Source organism: Panthera leo, chromosome A1 (assembly GCF_018350215.1).
Source record: "Panthera leo isolate Ple1 chromosome A1, P.leo_Ple1_pat1.1, whole genome shotgun sequence".
Classification (NCBI taxonomy): Eukaryota; Metazoa; Chordata; class Mammalia; order Carnivora; family Felidae; genus Panthera; species Panthera leo.
The window spans coordinates 115,873,969-115,899,496 of NC_056679.1; the positions used below are offsets into that span (position 1 = coordinate 115,873,969).

At 48.1% G+C, this 25,528-nt stretch overlaps 2 protein-coding genes across 6 annotated transcripts in view; one reads left to right on the plus strand and one right to left on the minus strand.

Moving 5' to 3' along the window:
- Positions 1-16,432, plus strand: part of PSD2 (pleckstrin and Sec7 domain containing 2) — a 74,398-nt gene extending 57,966 nt beyond the window's left edge. Inside the window, exons 13-20 of the mRNA XM_042936817.1 lie at positions 6,062-6,151; positions 7,968-8,011; positions 9,018-9,208; positions 9,382-9,452; positions 9,879-10,036; positions 10,945-11,089; positions 12,338-12,481; positions 15,602-16,432. Coding sequence (XP_042792751.1) covers positions 6,062-6,151; positions 7,968-8,011; positions 9,018-9,208; positions 9,382-9,452; positions 9,879-10,036; positions 10,945-11,089; positions 12,338-12,481; positions 15,602-15,811 — 1,053 coding nt within the window. The 3' untranslated portion in view covers positions 15,812-16,432. The remainder of the gene's footprint in view (positions 1-6,061; positions 6,152-7,967; positions 8,012-9,017; positions 9,209-9,381; positions 9,453-9,878; positions 10,037-10,944; positions 11,090-12,337; positions 12,482-15,601) is intronic.
- A 4,883-nt stretch (positions 16,433-21,315) lies between these two features.
- NRG2 (neuregulin 2) overlaps positions 21,316-25,528 on the minus strand; it is a 184,866-nt gene continuing 180,653 nt past the window's right edge. For all 5 annotated transcript variants that reach the window (XM_042936866.1, XM_042936857.1, XM_042936849.1 and 2 more), the window contains 3 exons: positions 25,237-25,364; positions 24,195-24,422; positions 21,316-22,069 (listed from right to left, as the gene is read on the minus strand). In XM_042936866.1, coding sequence (XP_042792800.1) covers positions 21,316-22,069; positions 24,195-24,422; positions 25,237-25,364 — 1,110 coding nt within the window. The remainder of the gene's footprint in view (positions 22,070-24,194; positions 24,423-25,236; positions 25,365-25,528) is intronic.

Below are 25,528 nucleotides of genomic sequence, written 5' to 3' on the forward strand. Positions count from 1 at the left end.
CAAATATTTCTTTGAGACCCTGCTTTAAATTCTGTTAGGTATATGTTCACTTTCTGAACAGCCATACTGTTTTCCATAGTGACTGAACCATTTTACATTCCGACCAGCAGGGCACAAATTTTCTAATTTTACTACATCCTTGCCGACACATATTTTCTGTGTTTTGATAGTAGCCATCCTTTTTTTTAAATGTTTATTTATTTCTGAGAGAGAGAGAGAGAGCACAAGCAGAGAAGGGGCAGAGAGAGAGACACCCACACACAGAATCCAAAGCATGTTCCAGGCTCTGAGCTGTCAGCACAGAGCCCAACACAGGGCTCGAACCCATGAAATGTGAGATCATGACCTGAGCTGAAGTTGGATGCTTAACCGACTGAGCCATCCAGGCGCCCCAATAATAGCCATCCTAATGACTGTGGAGTTGTATCATCTCATTGTGGTTTTGGTTTGCATTTCCCTAATGATTTGTGATGTTGAGCGTCTTTTCATATGCTTATTGATCATTTCTACATTTTCTTAGGAGAATTGTCCCTTAAAACCCTTTGCTCATTTTTAATTGCATAGTTTGTGCTTTTGTTGTTGAGTTTATATATTTTGGATACTGTACCCTTATCAGATATATGGTTAGAAAAAATTTTTCCCATTCTGTAAGTTGTCTTTTCTCTCTCTTGATGTATCTTTTGGTGCACAAAAGGTTTTAAGTTTGAAGAAGTCCTATTTATTTATTTATTTATTTATTTATTTATTTATTTATTTATTTTTTCTTGCTTGCTTGCTTGCTTGCTTGCTTGTGTTTTGGTGTCATCTAAGAAACCATTACCAAATCCAAGATTACAAAGATTTATCTCTATGTTTCCTTTTGAGAGTTTTATGGTGTTGGGTCTTATGTTTAGATCTTTGATCCATTCTGAGTTAATTTTTATATATGGAGTGAAGTAAGGGTTCAGTTTCATTCTTTTGCTCTGGGTATCCAGTTGTCCCAGCACCGTTTGTTACAGAGACTATTCTTTCCTCATTAGATGGTCTTGGCCATGTTAACTGACTGTAATATTACAATATGTAAGTGTATCAAAGTAACACACTGTATACCATAAATGGATGCAATGTTATATGTCAGATTTACTCAGTAAAAAACATTCAGATGTCTACAGAGGTATGGGTGTGTTTATGGGCTCTTAATTTAGTGCCATTGATCTATATGTCTATTCTTAGGTCAGTGCTCCACTATCTTGATTACCTTTGTCTGTAGTAAAAGTTTTCTTTTTTGACTTTTTTTTATTTTGAGAGAGAGCGAGCTAGAGAGAGGGAGCGAGCACAAGTGAGGGAGGGGTAGAGAGGGAGAGAGACAGGGAATCCCAATCCCAATCTGTGCTGACAGTGTGAAGTTTGAACCCAAGAACCATGAGATCATGACCTGAGCTGAAATCAAGAGTCAGATGCTTAATGGATTGAGTCAGCCTGTAGTAAGTTTTGATATCAGGAAGTATGAGTCTTCCAACTTTGTTCTTTTCCACGTTTGGGCTATTGGGAGCCCTTACAGTTCCATATGAATTTGAATATAAAGTTTTACATTTCTGCAAAAAAGGCCATTGGGATTTTGATAGGGATTGCATTGAATCTATAGATCAATTTGGGAGTATTACCATTGTAGCTATATTAAGTCTTCCAATCCCTGAACACTAGATGTCATTCTATTTATTTAGGTCTTTAATTTCTTTTGTCAATCTTTTGTAGTTTTCAGTATACAAATCTTTTACCTCCTTGGTTACATTTATTTCTAAGTATTCTTTTTAATATTATTGTAAATGAAATTGTTTTCTTAATTTCATTTTATGATCATTCTTTACTAACATAGAAATATAATTGATTTTTGTGTGCTCTTATGTTCTGCAACTTTCCAGAATGTGTTTATTTTTTGGTATATTCTTTAGGATTTTCTATATACAAGATCATGTCATTTGTGAATAGATAGAGTTTTCCTTCTTCCTTTCTAATTTGGATGCCTTTTACTTCTTTTGCTTGCCTAATTGCTCTGGCTGGAACTTTCAGGACAATGTTGAATAGAAATGGGGAAAGTGGGCATTCTTGCCTTTTCCTGATCTTAGGGGAAAAGCTTTTAGTCTTGTACCATTGAGTATGATGTTAGCTGTGAGTTTTTCATAAATGCTTTTTAGTATTCTGAGGAAGTTCTATTCCTAGTTTGTTGGGTGTTTTTTTTTTTTTTTTTTTTTTTTAAGTGAAAGAAGGGTTGAATTTTGTGAAATGCTTTTTCTGCATCAGTTGAGAGGATCATGTGGTTCCCCCCTGCCTTCATTCTATTAATGTGGTGTATTACATTGCTAGATTTCTGTGTGTTGAGCCACCTTGCATTACTGGGATACATTCCATTTGGTCATGCTATATAATCCTTTCAAAATGCTACTGGATTCTGTTTGCTAGTATTTTGTTGAGGGTTTTGCATTTATATTCCTAAGGGATATTGTTACGTAGTTTTCTTGTGATGTCTTTTTCTGGTTTTGGTATAAGGTAATGTTGGCCTTATAGAATGAGCTAGGGAGTTTTCCCGCTTCAATTTTTTGGAAGAGTTTGAGAAGTATTGGTGTTAATTTTTCTCTAAATGTTTGGTAAAGTTTACTGAAGCCATCTGGTTCTGGACTTTTCTTTTGTGAGCTTTTTAATCATTGATTCAATCTTTTTATTTCTTATAGATCTATTCAAATTTCCTATTTCTGCTTGAGCATTTTTGATAGTTTGTGTGTTTCTAGGAGTTTGTCCATTTTATCTCATTGTTGTTAATGAATTGTTTAGTATTCTTGTTCTTCCTGTTACTGAGAGAACAGTGTTAAAATTCCCAACCAAGATTGTGAATGTGTCATTCTCTTTTTTTGGTTCTCTAAATTTTTGTCTTTTATTTTTTGAGACAATATTATTAGGTGCATACACATTTAGAATGCTTATATCATCTGACAGATTGGCCCCTTTATCACTATGAAAATGTCTCTTTTTATCTCTAGCAAGTTTTCTTGTCTTCAAGTCTATTTTGTCAGGTATTAGTGTGTTTATACTGGAGTTCTTTTGTTAGTGTCTGCATGTACAGTATATGTTTTTCCATCCTTTGTTTCTAAGATTTCTGTCCCCTTTATTTAAGAGGTCTTCTTGTATGATATACTTAAAAACAAGTCTGATAGTCTTTGCCTCTTAATTTGACCATTTAATGAATTACTAATATAATTAAATTTAAACATACCAGGATATGATTTGTTTTCTCTGACTTACCTCTTCTATGTTCCTTTCCCCTCCTTTTTTTTTTTTTTTTTGCCTACTTTTGGATTATTAAAGTATTTTTTAGAATTTCCTTTTATCCCAGGGGCGCTTGGGTGGCTCAGTCAGTTAAGCGTCTGACTCTTGATTTCGGCTCAGGTCATGATCTCACAGTTCATGAGATCTAGCCCCGGGTCAGGCTCTGCACTGACTGTGAGGAACCTGCTTGGGATTATTTCTCTCCCTTTCTTTCTGTCCTTCCCCTGCTCACACTCATGCTCTCTCTCTCTCTTTCTCAAATATTAAACTTAAAAAAAAAAAAAAAGAATTCCCTTTTATCCCATTAACCTGTTAAGTTGTTCATTCTTTCAGAATTCTTTTGTTGGTTTGCAATGTGCATCCTAACTTATTAATGTACTTTTGCCACTTCCTGAGGGATGAAATAACCTTAAAACACTTTAACTTCATTTCTCCATTTATTGCCCTCTCAACTTATGTATCACCATTATCATCTTTTAAACTATTATATTTCTCTCTATACTTTGTTCCCCAGAAAACTCTCTTATTGTTGTTTTATACAATCAGTATTCATTTAGATGTAGCCACCTTTTTGCTGCTCTTCATTCCTTTCTACTTTTTCATGCTTCCATCTGGGATAATTTTCCTCTTGTCGGAAGAAGTCCCTTTAGTGTTTCCTTTCTTTTTTTTTTTTTAATGTTTATTTATTTTTGAGGCAGAGAGAGACAGAGTATGAGCAGAGGAGGGGCAGAGAGAGAGGGAGACACAGAATCTGAAGCAGGCTCCATGCTCTGAGCTGTCAGCACAGAGCCCGATGCGGGGCTTGAACTCACGAGCTGTGAGATCATGACCTGAGCTGAAGTCGGCTGCTCAACCGACTGAGCCACCCAGGTGCTCCTAGTGTTTTCTTAATTTCATCTTTTTTTTGTTGTTGAAATATGACTGGGGTGTTGCCCAGGGCCCCTTGTCCTTGCTGGGCCCTGCACTCCAGTTTTTGTTCTCCACTCCTCCTGACCTCGCAGTTGTTTGGCCTTTTGGCCACTGCTTGTGAGTTGGCAAATGCTTCAAGGAGGAAACCTTCTTATTGGGCTCACGTCTCCATGCTTCCTTTCTTTGTAGGATCTTTACCCTTGAAGTCCTCACTGCTCTGTATTTCTCCAATGCCTTCCCGCAGATGTTTTATTAATATCTTGACCAGCAATTGTTTCTGTTAGGAAGGTTCATTTGCAACAAGATAGCCTGTCATTTCTAGGATTAAAAATCTTGCCTGGTTATTTTTTGATTTTGAACTCCTGACTGGTGGCTGGGGGATGTTCAGTGTGTGGAACTCAGACATTATTGCCTCATATTCCTGTTATGAATGCGGACATAAATGGCTATTATACATGTACATATATGTCCATGTAAAATGTACACATAAACATAGGAAACATACCTTATTGAGGCACATACAGGATCTTGTCTCCTTAACCCTTTGTAAAGGTATAGAAAATTCTTGCTTGTCAACTACTTACAAAGCCTTATGTTCCCTTATATTCTTGTTTTCTGAATTATTTTCTGTGGTATGTGAACGTCCCACATGATATTAATAGATTCTCTTTGTTAAGGTGGGGCTAAGGTCAATGGATATGGGAAGCTGTACATGGAATCCTCTCTTTGGAGACTCCCAACACACAAAAGCACATTAAGCACTCTGAATCATGCACATAAACTTATTTGATTATGAAGTCTTTTTTGGGGGAATCCCTATTCCCATCTGTAGGTAAGTCTTGGGAAATATTGTCTTAAAGCAAACCGAAATCCACAAAATCCTACACCAATAGGTATCTGGTGTTCAAGGGTCTTCGTCTTTACAAAGATGAAGTGCCACCCAGTGTGTCCTCAAACATGGATATTGCAAGAAGAGTCTGAAAGTATGTACATCAGCTGTTGGGTTTGGAGGACTGGAGCCCCTCTGCTATTCAGTGGTTTAAAAAAGGCAGAACTTGGGGGTGCAGTCATTCTCAGCTCTTTGTCTGTTTGTACCTCCTGGAGTGAGACCATCTGCTTGGGTTCCCTTGGCCCCAGCCCAGCCCAGCTCAGCATGGGGTACCCATGTGTGTTGATGGAAATTGATTTTTGATTCTCTTAAGACCAACCTCTCCCTCACTTCACCTACCTCTTGGAGGTCTTGCCGCCCCTCTGTACAGGTGAGAGGGTGAGACAGTTGTGACGGAATACACAGAGCTTCTGCTCAGCAGCCAAGAGGCCTGGGTTCAAGTCCTGGTGCTGTGTGACCTTGGGAGAGTTAACCATGGAGTAGCGGGTGAGAGCATGGGCTTTGGTGTCAGACACACTCAGCCCTTCCACTTCCTTGCTGTGTGATCATGGGCACGTCACTTCACCTTCCTGTACTTCAGTTTCCTTAACTGTCAAATGGGGATGATGATAATACTCACCTCGCCTTTTCCTTGTTGTGAGAGCGAAATAAAATAATGCATGTCAAGTACAATCCCTGGAACACACTAGGCACCTGGCAGATATCAACTATTATATAATTTAGTCCAACCTGACTCCATCTGGGCGAGAGGAGAACTCCAACTTTTCATGATGCTTGAGGGTGAGATAGAATCTGGAAAGTGAAAAAGAGTTTTGTAAACCCTTGGAGACAAAGGGAAATCGAGGCAGTATTTTTCATTACTGCCCTTGATGCTGCCTCCATCCTTCTGGCTGGGCAGGGCAGGGTGTGGGGATCGCATGAGCCTCATCCCTACTCTCAGCTAGAACCATTTCTCCATTACAGAACATTGGCAAGAAGATGTCCTGTCAGCAATTCATTGCCAACTTGGACCAGCTGAATGATGGCCAAGACTTTGCCAAAGACCTGCTTAAGGTAAAATCTGTTAAGGGTTCCCATGCTCACAAGTGGGTGGGGAATAGGTGGGGAGGAGAGAGATCTCTGCTCCACTAAATCTTGACAGTCTAGAATTTTTCTTTTTTTTTTTTTTTTTTAAAGTTTATTTATTTATTTATTTTGGGAGAGAGATTATGCAGGCTGGTGCATGAACAGGGGAAGGGCAGAGAGAGAGCGGGAGAGAGAATCCCAAGCAGGCTCTGTGTCATTAGTGCAGAACCTGATGTGGGGCTTGATCTCACAAATGGTGAGATTATGACCTGAGCCAAAATCAAGAGTTGGATGTTTAACTGACTGAGCCACCCAGCTGCCCCTAGATTTTTCAAAAATGTTTATTTATTTATTTAGTGTATGAGAGAGAGATAGAGAGCAGGGGAGGGGCAAAGAGAGGGAAACAGAGAATCCCAAGCAGACCCTACACCATGAGTGCAGAGTCGGATGGAAGGCTTGAACTCATGAACTATGAGATGATGACCTGAGCTAACATCACGAGTTGGACACTTCACCAACCCTGCCACCCAGGAGCTCCTAGATTTTTTTAAAGTAATCTTTACAACCCAACATGGGGCTCGAACTCGTGACCCAGAGATCAGGAGTTACATGCTCTACTGACTGAGCCATCCAGGTACCCACCTGACAGTCTAGGTTTTTAATACTGGGGTCAGGGCCACCATGACTTTGGGACAGAGTTAGTGAACATCCAGTTCAACATTTGACTGTTACGTGTTCCCTGAGTTAGGCAGAGGGATAGGCTTTATGAGACTTGTTTGTGGCACTCCATTATCATTATTGCTGTTATGGCAATCCTCAAACCTTCCACCAATTGTTACAGCTGCCATGGCCACGACCACCACCTTGATCCCCGCTGCCACCTCCACCACAACTATTAATGTCATCACCACAGTGAAAAACCCACCCATTTTTTCAACATCACCAGGAATTAAGGGATTCTAGTTTTCTTGTGAGGTTAGAGCCCGGGGCAGAACTCAACAAGCCTTTCAAGCCTGGTCAGTTCTCTGCCTTGGGGGAAAGAGGAGCCAGTTTATGGGGGTGGGGTAAGTGATGAGTTCAGTTTTAGACAGTGGGTTTGAAGGATATGGTGATGCCAGGTAGGTAGTTGGATAATGAGTCTGGAGGTCAAAAAATAGAACATTGTCTCCATCACTCTTCTTACCATAATTATTTTTTTTCACCATCAAGGAGTGCTTGTTAAGAAGTATATGTGAGGGTCACCTGTCAGCATCTGTTGTGCTAACCGCTCAGAGCCTTCAGCCTGCTTCAGATTCTGTGTCTCTCTCTTTCTCTGCCCCTCCCCTGCTTGTGCTCTGTCTCTCAAAAATAAATAAACATGAAAAAGAAAAAAAAAAAAGAATGTATTTGTGAGATCAAATGACCCCATCTCCCCACCCACGCCATCTACCCAACCTCCCATGCAGCCGTCCTTTCATCCATTCACCTACCCAGAAGCTCATTTACCTGGCCCTATGCCCACCCATCATCCACACATACACCTTCTACACCCATGAACACTCACTCACCCACTCGTTTCCCCACCCATCCACCTACCCACCAACCTGTCTGCCCAACTCATCATCAGATCTATTCACCCATGCATCTGAACAATCATCTCCCCACCCACCCCACATTCATTCACCCATCCAACAAACAACTGTGAATCAACACCCATTTTGCCCCACTGGCTGAAATGATACTTCACTACATCCACATTACTAGAGATTCAGATTTCTTTGACTTTTCATCTGAAGTCATCTCTTTTTCTTTTTCCCTGTTGTAGACCCTTTACAACTCCATCAAGAATGAAAAGCTGGAATGGGCCATGTGAGTAGTGCCCATGGGCACAGGTATGGGGAAAGTGAGTCACTGGGAAGGAAAAAAAGGGAGTGGCTGAGGGTGCAGGGAAGTCACTTCTGTCACTCTCCATGGTGCTGATATCTCCCAGCCCAGGACTCTGGTGACCCCTGTCCAGCAGGTCAGCACCACACGTTGAGTTCCCCTTTGGGTACATTTTTTATCTTGATAAAAAGTGTGAAGTGTTTACACTGGTATGGAATAGATTAAACTGTGACTTGAGTTTCATGATGGCCACAACTTGTTTTCTATACTGCAATATTGCCACTATTCCCAATGATGATAGTTTCCTTCTTGGGAGGTAAGCAGGCAGGAAGCATGAGACTTGTTCCTCTGCAAAGGCAGTGAGACCTGGAGGTGCCCAGCCATCTGGAAAGAGTTGTGGTGATCTTGCTGGGTGGGGAGACTGAGAGGCTCCTGGGGAAAGCGGCTGCCCCACCCTCCTGTGCTCCCCAGGGCACCTTGGTCTTTGGGTACATGTAGAGATCCCAGGTAGGAATTGTGAGGAATTCCAACAACACTGGGAAGATCTGGCATTTTTCTACCAGGGCTCTAATGGGGATCCTAGACTTTAGGGGCCTCATCTCCTGGCCCACCTTTCCCCAACATGTTTGTGGGGCTTGGTCAGCAGCTTCAGGCTGGCCATGGGTCACTGCTCCCTGGGGCTGGGCTTTCAGGGTTGGATGGAAGAGAAGAAATAAGGAATAAAACCAGTAAGGTCTCCAACTTTGTGGTCAAAGAGTGCTTGGAGGATTGGAGCTTGAAGGCCAAAAATCAAAGCTCAGAGGACAGGGGTCAGAAACAAAGACTAAGGAGAGGGGTCAAATATATGGATCTGTGATCTGGAATTGGAACCTCTTTACCTCTTCTCTTCACCTCTGACTGCTTCCCAGAGGAGTGGTTGGTGAAGAGGGAGCATGTCCGTGTGGGGCTTAGGCTTTCATGGAGGTGGTGTTCAGGCCTCCTATTTTCCTAGTGATGAAGACGAACTGAGGAAATCACTGTCTGAGCTGGTGGATGACAAGTTTGGGACAGGCACCAAGAAGGTGACACGGATCCTGGATGGTGGCAACCCCTTCCTGGATGTTCCACAGGCTCTCAGTGCTACCACCTACAAGCATGGCGTGCTGACTCGGAAGACTCACGCCGACATGGATGGCAAGAGGAGTGGGTGTCAGGCAGGGGAAGGGCCATGGGGAGGGATGCCAGTCTGGGGGGAGGGTCTGGCCCCATGGCTGCTCATCTGGGGTTGCACACCTAGGTAGACTGTAAGGGGATGTGGGGGAGGAGATAACTGGGGTGGGTGGTTGTGGCCGCACTACCCTTACCCCCATCCCTAGCACCCCGTGGGAGGCGTGGCTGGAAGAAATTCTACGCGGTGCTCAAAGGGACCATCCTGTACCTGCAGAAGGTGAGAGACTGCCCCCAGAGTCCTTACCCAAAAAAGGCCAGCGCAGTCTTCCAACCGGCCCCTGCCTTGTGGTGCTCAGAGGGTCCCTGGCAGGACATGGGGCTTAGGCAGATGCTGGGTCTTCCCCTCATTAAAACCTGACTCAAGCTCAGTCAGAACCTTGGGTTTTCAGGGAAGGGCCTTTTAAGTGCCCAGGAGTCAGAGGATACCCAGTGGAAGTTCTCTTTGGCCTTGGGACAAACCAGGGTGTGAAGAGGAGAGGCTAGAGTGCTTTGTTGGGGAGGGCATGGCACCAGAGTGGCAAGAGCTGAATGAAGAATGGAAGGAGAGCAAAAGGGGGGGATGGCGAGGGTCGAGGAAGTGTGGGCTGGCAAACCAGAGCCTGGTGATGACAGAGGCTTGCCCGCCCCCACCCCATCTGTCCAGGATGAGTACAGGCCTGACAAAGCTCTGTCTGAGGGTGACCTGAAGAATGCCATTCGTGTGCACCATGCTCTGGCCACCAGGGCCTCCGACTACAGCAAGAAGTCCAATGTGCTCAAGCTGAAGACAGCTGACTGGAGGGTCTTCCTCTTCCAGGCACCGTAAGTAGGAGTGGGAGCCCCCCTCACTCCTACCCTGGCCTCAGGGCCTGCAGCATCGAGCCTACCCTGCACCCCTCTCCTCATCCATCTCAGGCGGGGTGCCCTGCACGTCATCCACACGACTGACAGCTGGGGTCGCCCAAAGTAGAGGTTCTCAAGTGTGGTCCTCAGCATCTCCTGGAAATGTGTTAGAAATGCAATTTCTTTGGCCCCACCTTAGACCTATTGAATCAGAAACTCTGGGGCTGGGCCAGCAGTTGTGTTCTAACCAGGCTTTCAGGTGATTCAGTTGCACGCTGAAGTCCCTACGTCCAAGGCAGATGGAGTCTTAATGAATCATCCTTTACTGTAAATCAGGGTGGGGAAATGGATGGGAAAGACTTGTCCTGTAGTTTCCCTGGAAGACCTCTGTACACTCCCCTTCATCCTGTCCTGTGACTTGAGATTGGAGTTTCATGTGTCACATGAGCTTAAAAGGAGGGAGGCTGGTAGGTGACCTCTCAAGATGGGAGTGTGTATGCTGGACGAGGTAGTGGGGAAGGGACAGGAAACCCGAGTGGGGACACTGCTTGTCCAGTTATCTCCAGGTTCGAGTCATCCAGGGATCACCTGCTGACTCTAAGTCCTCTCACTCCGGGGCCATTAGCTCTGGACCTGGACAGCTTGATTTTCATGTGAAAATCCAGGTCTTGCCTAGCCGCTGGGAGTGAGAGGAGCTCTGTACATAGACTTGACCAGGCCCATCCAACCCCCATCCTGCCATCCTCCCTCACTCCTTTGTCCCCCTTTTGTGAAGGGATTGATGGCCTCCCTATGCCAGGCTAGTGCTGGGGCCTGGGGCCTGGGTAGGGGACAGGGGGTCCTACTGTGAGAAGCTGGTGCCATCTCCCCTCCCATCCTGTCCTCAGGAGCAAGGAAGAAATGCTGTCCTGGATCCTTAGGATCAACCTGGTGGCTGCCATCTTCTCAGCCCCGTCCTTCCCCGCGGCTGTCAGCTCCATGAAGAAGTTCTGTCGGCCCCTGCTGCCCTCCTGCACCACTCGCCTCTGCCAGGTACAAGCTCCCGGGACCCCAACGCCACCTCCTCAGGCTGTGTCCAGCCAGGCCCCCTGTTCAGCAGCCTCTACCTCAGCTCCTAGATGGTGCCTGATCTTGGGCTAAGAGACAAAGTGAAGAGGCAGATATTCTCCTCCATCCCCATTGCGCCCCACCCCCATTTACAGATGGGATGACTGAGGCCATACACCACACGGAGGCTTACATTCTTCTCTGCCAATGGGGGTGTATCCTGTGGATGTCATTGTGAGTCTGTGGGCATCGTGCGTGTCTGAGCATGAATGCGAGAGAATGTGTGTGCCACAGGGAGCTGGGGACAGGTGAGACTCGGCTGGCTCTTTTGCTGTCCTGATCTACCCTTAAATATTATATTTGTAATCCTAAAAAAAACCCCAAAAACTACGTGACTTTTTCAGGGGTAGTTTGGAGAGGAGAGGATAAATGGTAGAACGCTACTTGGGAGGTGAAGGGCAGGAGGGGCTCCATGCCGCCTGTCTTTGTCAGGGCCCCCTTCTGTACTGGGCCCTTGCCTTGGATCTCTCCATTGAGCTACCAGAGCCCCTGTGCACGCACATGCAACGCACACACACACGCAAACCCCACGCAGGCATACACCATACAGGTACACACACACGTGCTCTCTCCCCGCACCTCCACTGCACACACGTGCGCATACATACGCACACAGGCGCAGCCCACTGCTCACACAGCATGAAGCGGTCTGGCCGTACTTCGGTGGGTGGCATGTACGTGTGCACCTGTCTGTGAGGAACAGTGTCTCTGCCTGTCTTTGGGTATGATCCTGGGTCTGTAACCATGGAGTCTGTCTGGGGGAGAATGCGAGAGAATGTGTGCATCCTGTGGAGCCAGGGGTAGCAGAGGCCAGGCTGTCCCTTGGTCCATTGTATTTGTGTGTGCCCATGAGAGTCCCTGTGAACCGGGGTGGGGGCAGACTGCATCTGGAGTGCTGGTGTGCCTGTGTCAGCGTCTACACACACGTTCCAGTGTGCGGGCCTCTCATCTCCTCAGCCTGCCGCAGATTTATCCAGGAGAGTTGATGCTGATGAAAGCAAGGAGCGGGGAGCGGGAGAGTGGAGGGCCACTCCCTCAGGTCCTCCACATACTTGATGTCCCCGGCCCGGCCTCAGTTTCCCTTTGGTGAAGCAGATCCAGCAGGCCGGGATTAGACCCACCCCTGTGCCGTCCTGAGAGTGGGCCCTCACAGTCCAGGCCATGTCTTTACAGGAGGAGCAGCTGCGTTCTCATGAGAATAAGTTGAGGCAGGTGACTGCAGAGCTGGCTGAGCACAGGTGTCACCCTGTCGAGAGGGGCGTCAAGTCCAAGGAGGCCGAGGAGAATCGGCTGAAGGAGCACTATCTCACTTTTGAGGTGGGTTCTCCGTGGGGCCGATTGCGAAGCTCAGGGCTGGGTCAGGAGGAGGAAGCCAGCTCTTCTCCTGTCGCCAACATCATTCTATAGCCAGGGACTCCTGGTTTGGGCGCTCCCCACTTTGGGGGTTCCCCTGAGGTGCTCTTGAGCCATGCATGGCCTCCTGTGGGCCGGTCTCTGCACAGTCCAGCTGCCAATTGTTAATCAAGCACTGTGCCCTCACCTGTGTTTCTCAAAGAGCACCAGGCAGGTACCACCCTTCTCTAAGACCCTCTTCACCTCCATGCCCCCCATGACCCAGCCGCCCACTCCGGAAGCTGTTACAACAAAACCACAGACCGCTTGAGCCTGTCTGCATGGCCTGCTCCCCCTTTTGTGTCATTTTCCTTTTTTGCACATGTTTATCAAGCACAGCACCTAAGTTCTCCCTTCTTCCATCTTGCCTTTCCCTGCCCCCTCCTGCCCCCTGATGCTCTGCAAACGGGGCTGATGGAGCACCACTCTCACTGGGTCAAGCAGAGGGGGGCAGCTTGCGGGAGGGAGGTGGGAACACTTGTCCCTTTTGGACAGCCTTTCTGTTGACCTGCTTGCAGGAGTGGACAATATAGAGGCTCAGACAGCCTCTGGAGCAGGAAGGGCAGGAAGTAACCAATCTCAATCTCTAGATTTCCACATTGATTTTCTGTTGAGGTATGAGGAAAAGGGAGTTCCCACAAGAGATCCTGACCTTTAAAAAAACATAAAGCTGTTCAGCTTTTGAAATCTTCTCAGACCCACTCTCTCTGCAGCGTGAACATAGGGATGGCAAAAGCTACAGTGGACTGATCTCTCGCTAATCGCCAGGCAGCTGCGATTCCCTTCACTTCCCTTGTACTGATTGATTTCATCCTCATGTCAACTCTGTGAAATGAGGTCTGTTATTATCCCCATTTTACAGATGGGAAAATTGAGGCTTAGAGAGAGCAGATCACTTGCCTGAGGTGACAGTTAAGAAGTGCTGGAGCCTGAATCCTAACCGAGGCAGTCAGTCGGATTGGAATTTCAGCACCCCTGTCTTTCTCACTTCCCGCTGGCTTAACTGGGGGAGGGGGATGGGTCCTGGAGGTGAAGCCCAGCAACGAAGGGTCTTTCTGTTCATGTCGCAGAGCTGTGTGAGAACAGTATCTCCTCACCTGTAGTCCCTGCTTCTTCTAGGATCTCGGCCTCCCCTGACTGTGGTGAGGGCTGGAAGCTCAGAGTCAGGCCCTCAGACACTGCCAAATCTCCCCTTCTAAATGTTTACCAATTTATAACACTTTAAATAGCTTATGAATGTACTACTCTGTCCATGCCCTCACCAACACTGGACACTACTGAATGTTTCAATCATCACTAATCTGAGAGGTTTAACAAGGGGTATCTTATATTAATTTGGATTAAAAATGTTTTAATTGTGGCAAATACATATAACATCAGATTTATCGTCTTAACCATTTTTAAGTATGTAGTTCAGTAGTATTGAGTCTACTCACATTGTTATGCAAGTAATCTCCAGAACTTTTTCATCTTCCTAAACTGAAATTCTACACCCATTAAACAGCAACTCCCCAGCCCCTCCCTCTGCACTCTGCCTCCCACCCCCAGCAACCGCTGTGCTACCTTCGTCTCTCTGAGTTTGACTCGGTACTTCGTATGAGTGGAATCCTCCAGGATTTGTGGTCTTGTGACTGGCTTGTCCTCAAGTTAATCCACGTTGTGGCCTGTGTCAGAATTTCCTTCCTTTTTAGGCTGAATAATATTCCATTGTATATAGATACCACTTCTTATCTTTTCATATACTGCTTGACATTTGGGTTGCTTTCATCTCTCGGCTCTTATAAATAGTGTTGCTATGGGTGTGCAAATATTTCTGAGATCCTGCCTTAAGTTTTTTTGGGTATATGCCCCAAAATGGTATTGCTGAGTCACAAGATAATGTTATTTTTCACTTTATTTTTTTAAGTTTATTTATTTATTTTGAGAGAGAGGGGTGGGGAAGGGCAGAGAGAGACGGAGAGAGAGAATCCCAAGCACGCTCCACACTGTCAGCGTGGAGCCCGACGTGAGGCTCGAACTCAGAAACTGTGAGCTCATGACCTGAGCTGATATCAAGAGGTAGATGCTTAACCCACTGAACCATCTCGGTGCTCCTGTTATTTTTCACTTTCTGAAGAAAAGCCATACTGTTTTCTACAGCAGTGTGCCATTCCAGTGTTCCCTACATCCTCACCAACACTTAGTTGCTGAGTTTTCTTTCATAGTAGTTGTCCTAATAGGTGTGAGGTGATATCTCATTGTGATTTTGATCCGCATTTCCCCGATGATAATGATGTTGAGCATCTGTTCATGTGCTTATTGGCCATTTGTATGCCTTCTTTGGAGAAATGTCTAGTCAAGACATTTGCCATGTTTTTAATTAAAAATTTTTAATGTTTGTTTATTTTTGAGAGACAGAGTGCAAGCAGGAGAGGGGCATAGAGAGAAGGAGACACAGAATCTGAAGCAGGCTCCAGGCTCTGAGCTGTCAGCACAGAGCCCGACGCGGGGCTCAAACTCACAAACCGTTAGATCGTGACCTGAGTAGAAGTCGGACACTTAACCGACTGAGCCACCCAGGGGCTCCAACATTTGCCATTTTTTAATTGAGTTGTTTGTGTTTTTGTTGTTGAATTACAGGAGTTTTGTAATATATTTCATAGATTTCTGGATACTAGACCCTTATTACATACATGATTTGCAAATATTTTTTTCCATTCTGTGGATTGCCTTTTCACTGTGTTGTTCATGTCCTTTGATACATAAGAGTTTTAAATTTCATAACCCCATTTGTCTCTTTTTAGTTTTGTTGTCAGTGCTTTTGGTGTCCTAGTCAAGAAATCACAGCTAATTAACTTGAAAATTTAAAATTGTGAGTGACATTTCTGTGCATGCCCCTTGCCTATTTTTTTTATTGGGTTGTTGATCTCCTTTTTTATTGATTTGTGAGAGCTCTCTGAATATTAAGGAAATTAGTCTTTTGTCACATAAAGTACACATACTTTTTTCGTGTTTTGTTGTTTGTCCTTTGACTTTGTTTTTGGCCTTTCTCTGCCCTTTTTCCAGAAAAGCCGTTATGAGACCTATATCCACCTCTTGGCTGTGAAAATCAAAGTGGGCTCAGATGACCTGGAGCGGATTGAGGCCCGGCTGGCCACCTTGGAAGGGGATGACCCTTCACTCCGCAAGACGCACTCAAGCCCGGCCCTCAGTCAGGGCCACGGGACTGTGACTGGCAGCAAAGCCATGAAGGATACCGCCGGGCCTGATACTTAGCTGGCATGGATGGGCAAGCCCCAGAGGCAGGCAAATGTCCCCAGAGGGGTCAGTGAGCACAATTCCAGCTGGGGGCCGCTTGCACCAGCTCCAGGCAGTCGACAGGCAGCCAGAGGGGTGCAGAGAGCCCTGTGGGCCAAGGAGATGGAGATGCTTACTCATGGCGTTGATCTTGCATCTTGGGGTTTTTCCGGGCCTCAGACCTTCTCCCCAGCCCTCATATTCCTCTCCACCATGGAGCCTCATTTTGTAGGCCAGTTGTATGCATGTTCTAGACACCATCTCACTGGGAAAGGAGGACTGGCCGCTGGCTTCCCAGGCCCTCCCCTCCTCACAAGTTCCTCCCCTCATCTCCCTTATTTCCAAGGGCAGGACTTGACTCCAGGTCTCAGCTTGGATCCTCGGCTGTTCCCCTCCTCCTTCTTCAGACTTGACCAGCAGCGGGTCTGCAGACCACCAGCACCATCCTCTCCTCCCTCCACCTTGTACCTTTTGGAACCATGCCCTGTTCTCCTGTCTCCCTTTGCAATAATCCAGACCCGGGCCTGTTCCCTCGATGCCAAGTCGTCTCCACTCGTGTGTGCGTCCACCTCACCTTCCATTTATGGAGGCCACTACTGCTTTCTTTTATATGGACAAAAATGTATATATATATAAGAATTATATATATATATATATATATATATATATATATATATATATATATATATATATATGGAATCCCTTTAAAGATGATTTTGGAACTGATATCAGGATGAAATATGATGAAGGAAAAGCCTATTTCAGCACTCCACCTGTTAGCAAGGAGGGCTGCTGGGCTGCTATCTAGTCCCTTGGTGGCCCTGACACTCTGGGAGGGAAGGTGGAGGTGGCACTAAACCCCTCTCACTGCTTTTCCCCTCTTCCGGCTGACCTGTGACTTACTCTGCTCTTACAGTTGATGCTTTGGAATAAGTAGACAGTGTGTGTATATATGCCACCCCATCTGTCCCACAGGCATTGCAGGGTGTGAGTGGGATGGACCATGGCCCTGTTTATATTTTGGTCTTTATGTTGGTGCTGCCAGGTCTCTGAGCTACAGAGGTGGCCTCTTGTACAGATCTACTGCTACAGGAATAAAAGACACTCTGCCTTGCCAACAGCCACTTGTCAACAAGCCCAAAGATGTTTGTCGGGGGTGGGGGGAGACGTTATGGAAGCCAGTAATTTCTGGTCTTGAAAAAAAAAGGGAATAAGAAGTGGCTGATTGTTCTTTAAGTTGATACTTCTTTCACTTTTCTAGTGGCTCACAAAGGCTAGCTAAGGACATGCTTGGGAAGGGTAGACAAATCTGCCCTGCGATGATCACAGACTAGCATCCTATAAACCCTGCATTCCTCAGACTGACAAGTGGTGGGGGTGATGGGACCCTCAGTGTAGCTATGATGAGCAAATCCTTTATATTTTTAAAATAGATTAGTCTGGGCAGCACTCTGACCTCAGTGGTAACATATTTAGTTAGTTGCAAGGTTGGCTTATCTATTAAGTACCTAACATTTACAAGCACGCTCCCATTTGATGCAAGGGACGTAGAAGTCTGTGAAAATAGGTAGTGATTTAAATCCAGGTTATTTAATTTGGATCAGCTGAAGTGTATTTTATAGCCAAACCATCTGGCCCCTTCATTTTGCTGAGGGGAAGTAAATGTTCATTTAAATGAAATCGAAAGAGCAATGTAATGTAAAAGAGCTCTCTGTACTATCTCCAGGCTGGCTCAAAGGTCTCTGATTTTTGGGGTCAGTTTCCCACCCTCCACCTCACGAGGGTGGGTGAATGAAAGCAGAGGAGCGGGCTTCTGTCTGCTGCAGACAGATCTGCTTCCCTGAGCACTAGTGATGTCTCCCATCAGTAAAAAAAATCTTTAGTTCACTTTCTTAATTGTATAATTATTTATTGTAAATTATATACATGTACTACTGTACTAAAATATTATGTACATTATAAAACATACACAAAAATAGAAATTTAAAAAGATGAGATGAAAATAAATCTAAATCAGAGTTCTAATATTATTTTCCTGCATTCTAACGGACCATCACATTCCCCCACAACCTCTGCCCCTAATATGCCCATTTTCCAGGACTGTCCAAATCCAGAGGATGGAGGACCACAGGCAAGATGCAGTAAGTGGTTTGCGCCACCGGGTGGTCCCTGCAGACTCAGGGACTTCTGGGGACTGACCCTGGATCACAGCGTTTCTTTGAGCCTTCATTTTCTCATTCAGTGAAGGTCAACAGTGCCGCACACTGTGCTAGGTGCTGAGGATACTGTGGTGAGAAGAGGACCGAGCAGCTCTCTGTCCACCTGGGGCTCACAGTCTAGTGGGGAGGGGGACAGGACGTCACCATTACCATTTGGGAGCCTGGGAACGCTGGGGAGAAAACAAAAACTGACCTGGCAGAGAGAAGAAGAAAGATTGGAGGAGTGGGGAAGACCACCAACTCAGGAAGTCTCCAGAATGTCCTAAGTGCTTGTGGGGGACAGGGTGGTAGTAGGGAAGCTGCTTGACAGGGCTATACCTCTTCCTGATGGGCCACTAAAGATGCCCTAAGGCATCAATTTGGGAGGCACAAGGGAAAAAGAGCCTCTCTGATCACACCGGCTCCCAGGTCCCATTCACACTTGGGAAATGAATGGGTGGCAAATTAGATTAGGTTCTGGCCTTAGACTCTCAGTAGGTATTTTAGAATCCAGAGCAGCTAACAACGCTACCAAATCACTTGATACAATTATTTGGGGTCATGAGAAGTCCAATGGGTTCACCGAGAGGTCACTCACAATTACTGGGGTTCACAAAGAGGTCAGTGGGTTCACTGAAGTCACAGAGGTGGTTTCTGACTGAAAATTTAGAAGGTAACAGCAACTCCGAGCCCTCAGAAGGGTCATATTGACACTGAGGGCTCCCGAAAAGGCCAATAGGTTCACCAAGAGGTCATTCACGACCATTGGGGTTCACATAAAGGTCAGAAATCACATAGAGGAATTATTGGCTGTTAGAAAAGCTTAAAGCCAACAGCAAACTCAGAGCCAGCAAAGGGATTTGGATGAGATCATCAGATGGGCCCTGGGAGAGGTGATTTGCAGGTTTATGTACGATTCAGTTCTTTATTTTCCTTTGTTTTTTTTTTTTTTTTTTTATAACAGGTACTTATCCCCCCCAGCCCCCCACAATGAACACCGTAACTTTAGTCCTTTCTTTACTTTTCCCCATCACGTCCCTTCACCCAGTTTTTGCCACTCTGCGTGATTCAAGAATGCAAGGCACAGGATACCATCATCATCATCAAATTAGCCACTAATAAGCATCATATGCCAGAAGCAATACTGGGTGCTTTATAGATAATCTCCACAGTAACCCTTTGAGGTAGGTATTGGCATCACCCTTTAACAGCTGAGGAAACAGTGGCCTAGAGAAGTCACATAGCCCGTGAGGGGCGGAGCTAGAATTTGAACTCCGCCCCTCTCAGCCTTAATGAAGCCTCTCTGTCCCTCCCATTTGTAGGTCTTCAAAGCGACCACACACATTCTGGGGGCGATCGTGCATGTGTGCACACACGTCAACCACCTGAGCTCTTTGGATAGACGACTTCCTTGTGTCCGGCTGGAACATAAGGGATCCTGGCACTGGTTTAATAAATTAATCAATGAGGGAAAAGGCTTATGCACCCTGGACCGCCATCTGCCTTCTCCATGCCTTCCTCAGGGACTGCAGGTTTAAACAGGCCCTGGTTCTGAGGGGCTATAAAGTTGGGAAAAGCACAACACCCTGTGGGCTTACAAGCTGCAGCAGCTGTGGTCTTCCTGGCAGCCAAGGGTACCCATTATGCCACCTTGCATGTCCAGGCTTTGCCTGTGACATGCTTGAGGCCCCAAGGGTCATCTTGCCTCAGCTGCCCCAGTGCCAATCCCACAACCCTTCCCTCCTCACCCACATAGGCCCGGAAATTGTTGCCTCAGTCCAGCCCCAGGAGCTCCAGGGTAGGAAGTGGGCCAGAGGTCTGAGGCTGAGCTCAAAGCAGAGTAATCTGCATCAGCCCCTTGGCCAGGTTCCCCAGAAGCCAGGGGGGATACCTGGTGAATAATCTTGGAGGAGGGAGGAGGGAGGAGGGTTGGAGCCTGTCCTGGGAGCTGAAGCCAGGGAGATTAGAGGAACAGTCTCTTCCTCCCAGGGACTAGCCTGGCCCTCTCCAATCTCCACCCCAACATCCATCCATCTCCACCCAGGTTCTCATTCTCACCTGGGGGCTAGGCACACACAGTCAAACATGAGTTATTTCTGATTTTATTTATAATATAAAAATGTTCAAGTGTCAACAGTCAGGTGTTTGGACATTTCAGGGCAGGGTTCTCATTTGTTTGTTTGTTTGTTTAAACAATTACCTTTTTGACAAATTAGCAGTGGACCCAGTTTTGTGGGGTGGGGAGGGAGTGGAATTCGTAGGTGGCTTGGGGTCTGGAAGGAAATGGTGTTACTTTATTGCTAAAAGGGGAATCAAATACACTGTGGAGTGGCTCTTCTCGGTCCCAGCGTGACCATGCATCCAATCTAAAGAATCTGAAATGCAAAGGACATGCAGGCATAAAATAGAAAAGACAACCTGTAAACGAAGGTGCTGCAGAGGACGGAAGGGCATCCTGGAGGCCACAGGGGAGGAGGAGCTGGAACTTTGGGGCCCCGGCAGAGCTGCCCCCTCCCTGGGGCCGGTGCTGTTGGGAAGACCTCTTAGTGCCCCCTCCCTTAGCAGCTATGAGGAGCAGGGAGGCCCCCTCCCCATTCTGGTTGCTGTCGCTGGGCCTCAAGTCTCCCCCCCCCACAAAGTTACCTGACCCCAACTCTAGCTCCAAGCCTAGGATCCCCACCTTCTCCTCGCCTTCTCCTCAGGGTGTCGCCTTCTCCTCAGGGTGTCGGGGGCCTGAAGATCTTGCCTGAGGGCAAAACTACTCCTGTCCTCATTTCCTTCCTCAGGGCAGATGCCCTCCCAGCCCCCACCCTTGCCCCCACTAGCACCCAGCAGTCTTTTCTTTGCCGGCTTCCTCTCACCCCTGCCAGCTGGGGATCCTACAGTCCCTTCAGCCCCACCCCACCCCACCCCACAACCCAGACTTCTCTCCAGGAGCTCCAGATTAGCGTACAGCAAAAGGCACCACAATATAGGTTTCTATTAAAGAGTCAAAAAATTGGCCCATCTCTCTTTTTTTTTGTTGTTTCTTTTTTTTTTTCCGAAGCTGTAAATCAGGATGTTACATATAAATAGTTTCCCTATAAAAACGTCTTTGCCGTTAGCTAGTATTATAAGACAATTTTTGCTAAAATGAAAATAAAACATTTTGTTATACCTTTTTCCTTTTATAGAAAATAAAAATATTTTTATTTCTTTTTTTCCTCCTTTCTCTCTCCAGGCGGTGGTCTCTGTTCTCCGTAAAGACAGTGGGGCAGGCGAGGCGGAGGGGGGCGGCGGGGGCCCCTAGAGGGGCGCCGAGTCCTGCTTGCCCCGCGGGGGGGGCCCGCGGCTGTGTCTGCTGCTGGCCCGCGTGCTGTGGCTGTCCAGGGAGTAGTAAGTCCTGCTGTCGGCCGCCGGGCACAGCGGCGGCGAGTCCGAGCGCAGCGCATCGTGCGCCGCGCGCAGGCCGAGGAAAGGCGTACTCTCGGCCGCCAGCGCCCCGTCCGCGTCGTCGTCCGAGCCTGAGGCCGAGCCGCCACCCGAGCCGCTGCTCAGCGACAGCGAGTCCCGCGCCGCGCGTGCGCGCTGCGCCGCCAGCCCGTTGAGGCGCGAGCGGCGCCAGCGCCGGGGCCCCGCCGACGTCCTGCGGGACGCGCCGCGGGCGCGCGGCCGCGGTGGGGGAGGGGGCGCGCACTCCTGCGTGGTCTCGTACTCGTCGTCCTCCGGGATGCGGAAGGGGCTGGCGGGCAGGCTGCCCAGGCTGCCGCCCAGCGCGCAGGCCCCGCGCCGCGGCCCGGGCCCCGCCGCGGGGTAGTAGTAGCTGTCGTAGCTGCGCTGCATGTCCGCGCCGGGTCCCGGCCCGGGGCCAGGGGGCGCCGGCTGCCGCAGAAGCGGCTGCTGCTCCGCCAGGCGGTAGCTGATGGGTGCGGCCGGCGGCAGCGACACTGCGTGAGCGGAGTTGGGGGACGTGATCTCAAAAGTCGGCACCTGCGTGGCCAGCGAGTAGTGGAAGTCCACTGGAGAGAGGCGCGCGGGCGTGGTCAGTGCCGACACGTACCTGCGGAGAGATGCAGAGGCGTGGGCTGGGGGTTACGGGTTACGGGTTGCGGTGGAAGAGGTGGGCCACTGGTAGTGCCTGGGATCCCGCCCGCCCGAATGATGGTGGCCGTCCTCAGTGACCTTAAGCAATTTCCTTAACCTCCCCCAGGCTCTGTTTCCTTATGTGTTAAGAGGGGATAACCACAGTGCTCATTCCAGGCTGTTGTTGGAATGATTCCATAAACGTATCACATGAGATGTGCCGGTGCCACTGCCTGCCTGATGCTCCAACGTGAACGGTCCTTTTGGTGTGAGGGATGCACACAGTCACCAATATTCTTGAACTGCTACTTTGGGTCAGGCTCAGATTGGGGCATTTTACATGCACCATTTCATCTAATACGGTAATTCTGTAAGACCCTTACGTCAGTCCCATACCACACATGAGAAAACTGAGACTCAGGACATTTAAGTGACTTGCTCAAGGTTCACACAACCGGGAAGTAGTAGGGCTGGGATTTGAACCGATGCCAGGCAGAACCAGGACTTATGCTTCCCTGCTCTCCAGAGCCCTTATTACTCTCTTTCTGGATCGTCTGACTTCCCTCTTCCACATGGACATCCAGTTAACCACCATGCCCCACCTCCTGGAACACACCCTTTGCCCTGCTCTACCTCGACCTGGGCCTAATTGTTCACTCTGGTTATTCCCCCACTCCAGGGTCTCTCCTCCACTGTATGCAGTTTCCAAAGCAATCTTTTAAAGTCAGTTTTGCTTAAGGAGGCCCTTCCTGCCCCAGGGCCATCAGCCATCTACCTGGCCCCAGCCTATCTGTTCAGGCCCAGCTCCATTCTCCCTACATCTCACCCTGCTCTGGGCATCTCACTCACTAGCAATGTTCTTAAGTGCCTCTGCTAGTACAGCTCAAGGTACTCCCTTGCCTGGAAAGCTCTCCCTGTCTCTCTGCCTCCCAACCAGTAAGAAGTTCTATTGCTATTGATAATGATTGATAACAACCTAGTGTAGCCAAGTAGGAGTCAGAGAGCTTTGTGCACATGATCTCTGATGACCTTCACAAGAACCATGCATGATAGGTATTGTTTTTCATGTTCCACAGCTGAGGAAACAAGGTACAGGTGATCAACCTGCTCCAAATCACATAGGTGGTGGAGCTGGGCTTTAAAAGGTTGGGTATGGAAAACCTGGCTGCTTCCTAGAGCCTGCAGTTAAGCTGGGTCTGTCTGTCCTGCTGGGATGTCCTGTGCTTAGCACGTTCCATAGGAGGCTGTGAGCTTCAGTGGTTTGTGTCTATGGCTGGGTGCTTCTCAGTAGCAAAAACAAGATGGACCATCTCTGGACCCCCAGGCAGGCCTGCTCAGTGAGGGCTGGCATGGAGTAGGTGAAGTTAGAGCCAGAGAACATTTCCTCTCCCTCCACTCCAGCCTGGAGTTCCCAGTACTATGCACCTTCCTCTACTCTCCTCCCACAGACCCCACTTGCTAAGGGCCACTGGAGGACTGAGCAACGTAGAGGGCTGGCCTCCTATGACTCCTGGCTTGGAGTCAGGGAAGAAGGGGAGTTTCCTGGTTCTCAGTGCAGCCACTGCTCGGAAACCCAATGGTGTCTTGATCCCTGGGTCTTGTTGCTGATACTGCCAGGGCCTGCAGTCCTTCTTGGCTCATGCCCAGCCTGCCCTGGTCATTCTCTTTGCAGACAGCCTCCCCTCCCACCCTTCAGTCTGCTCGATCTTGGTGTCTTTCTGTTCCCACTGGGACATGGGGCCTCTAGGTGACACCAGGGTAGGGCTACCATATGTTCTGGCTTGTCCAGAACAGCCACTGTTTGTTCCTGATGTTCTAGTGCAATTATAGCATCCTCTTCAACTTTGAAAAGTGTCCCAGTAGGACAATTAAATTAGATGGTCACTCCACACCAGGGTCCACTGGCTCAAACTCAGTCCCAGTCTATCATTAACATGCATCCTGAGCAGATCATTCCACCTTTCAGGGACCTTGCTTGCCCGTCTGAAAAATGGACATGGGAATTTTTGGAGTGTCTCTGAGGTGCCTTATGGGTCAGCCCTGGGTCATCGGTGCCAGTCCTCTGGCCAAGGTGGGGCACAGGACACAAGATAGGAACTGACCTCTCGCTATGTGGGGAGTCACGCAGAGAGTCTACGGAGTCGTGGTAAGGTGGCACGGCAGCCCTGCGCCGCTCCTCCAGGCTGTAGGCCGCTGCCCGCCGTGCCCGGGCCTCCACACACGCTGGGCTGTTGCACTTGCTGGTGCCCACCGATGACAGCATGATGCCCGACTGGGAGTCAGAGGTCAGGCTTTCAGAACGTTCCAGGCTCCACGTGTGGCTCTCATGCCTAGAGAAGCCAGGTGGAGGTGAGGTGGGGGATCAGGAAGGGGCAGGACAGCCTAACAGGTGTGGTCCCAGGTCCCCCCGCCCCCCCCTGGTTCTTCATTTCATTTCAGGCACCCTCAGCTCAATGCCCTTCTCCACTCTGAGCTGACGTGTAGTATCATGGAGGGAAAAGGAGGGCTAGGGTCCTGTGGATGGGTGAGTCCCAACAGGTGTAAGCCTTTTCTTTTCCTTCGTACAACCAACCTCACCCTAGCCTCAGCCTGGGGCCCCGGGTCCACTCCCATGATCCTTAGTCTTTTATGTCAGGAGCGCAGCCCTAGTGGCCAATACATGCTGTTCCATGCTGTTCCCCAGGGAAGAAGGAGGCCAACCATGTTATTGAGCTGTATGAATCTTTGTGCTTGGGTGAACAAAGAAAAGGAGGCTAAGGTGGACTAGGTTCGTAAAAGCAAACTCAGGAGAGAGCATCTAATAGGTCTGGGTGTTTGGGCGAGGAGGCATTTTATGCCAGATAATGTGGTGCTAATGAGGTCCAACCAAAACTACATGTTAGGTGGGAGCCCAGTGATGCTGTTGTTCTTCTGGGGCTGGTTTAGACTGGAAAAGGGAATCTGGTCCCCTGAGGATGGATGAATGTTTGGTGGTGGGTTCCGGTCTGAAGTCCTCTACCTATATCCCTTGACTCAGAGGGACCCTCAGTACAGGGCATAGCCTGGCTGGGAGGTTTCTTTGTGTGTCTCCGGGCATGTGTTAGTGCTTTCTGTGGGTGTGCATACAGGAGTCTGCAAATCTCTGTGGGCCTGGGTGGTGCCCACCTGTGGCTGGAGGTGGGTGTGGCTGTGGAACAGTGGTGAGAAGGAGAACAGGAGTGGCTCCCAGAGAAGGTGGTCTCCGTTTCCCTCCGGATGACATGGTCTGTGGCTGGCACATTCTTGGAGATATACTGCAACAGACACAGAGTTAGTGACGAGTGAGTGGGTCAGCCCTCCTTCCGGGTGAGGATGGGGAAGTGAAGCACTAAGCTTCAGGTTGGGGAGTGGTCCACTGGATAAGTGACTTGATGTTAGGGCAGTGGTGGCCCCAGCGAATCAACCCCTTAAGGAAGTG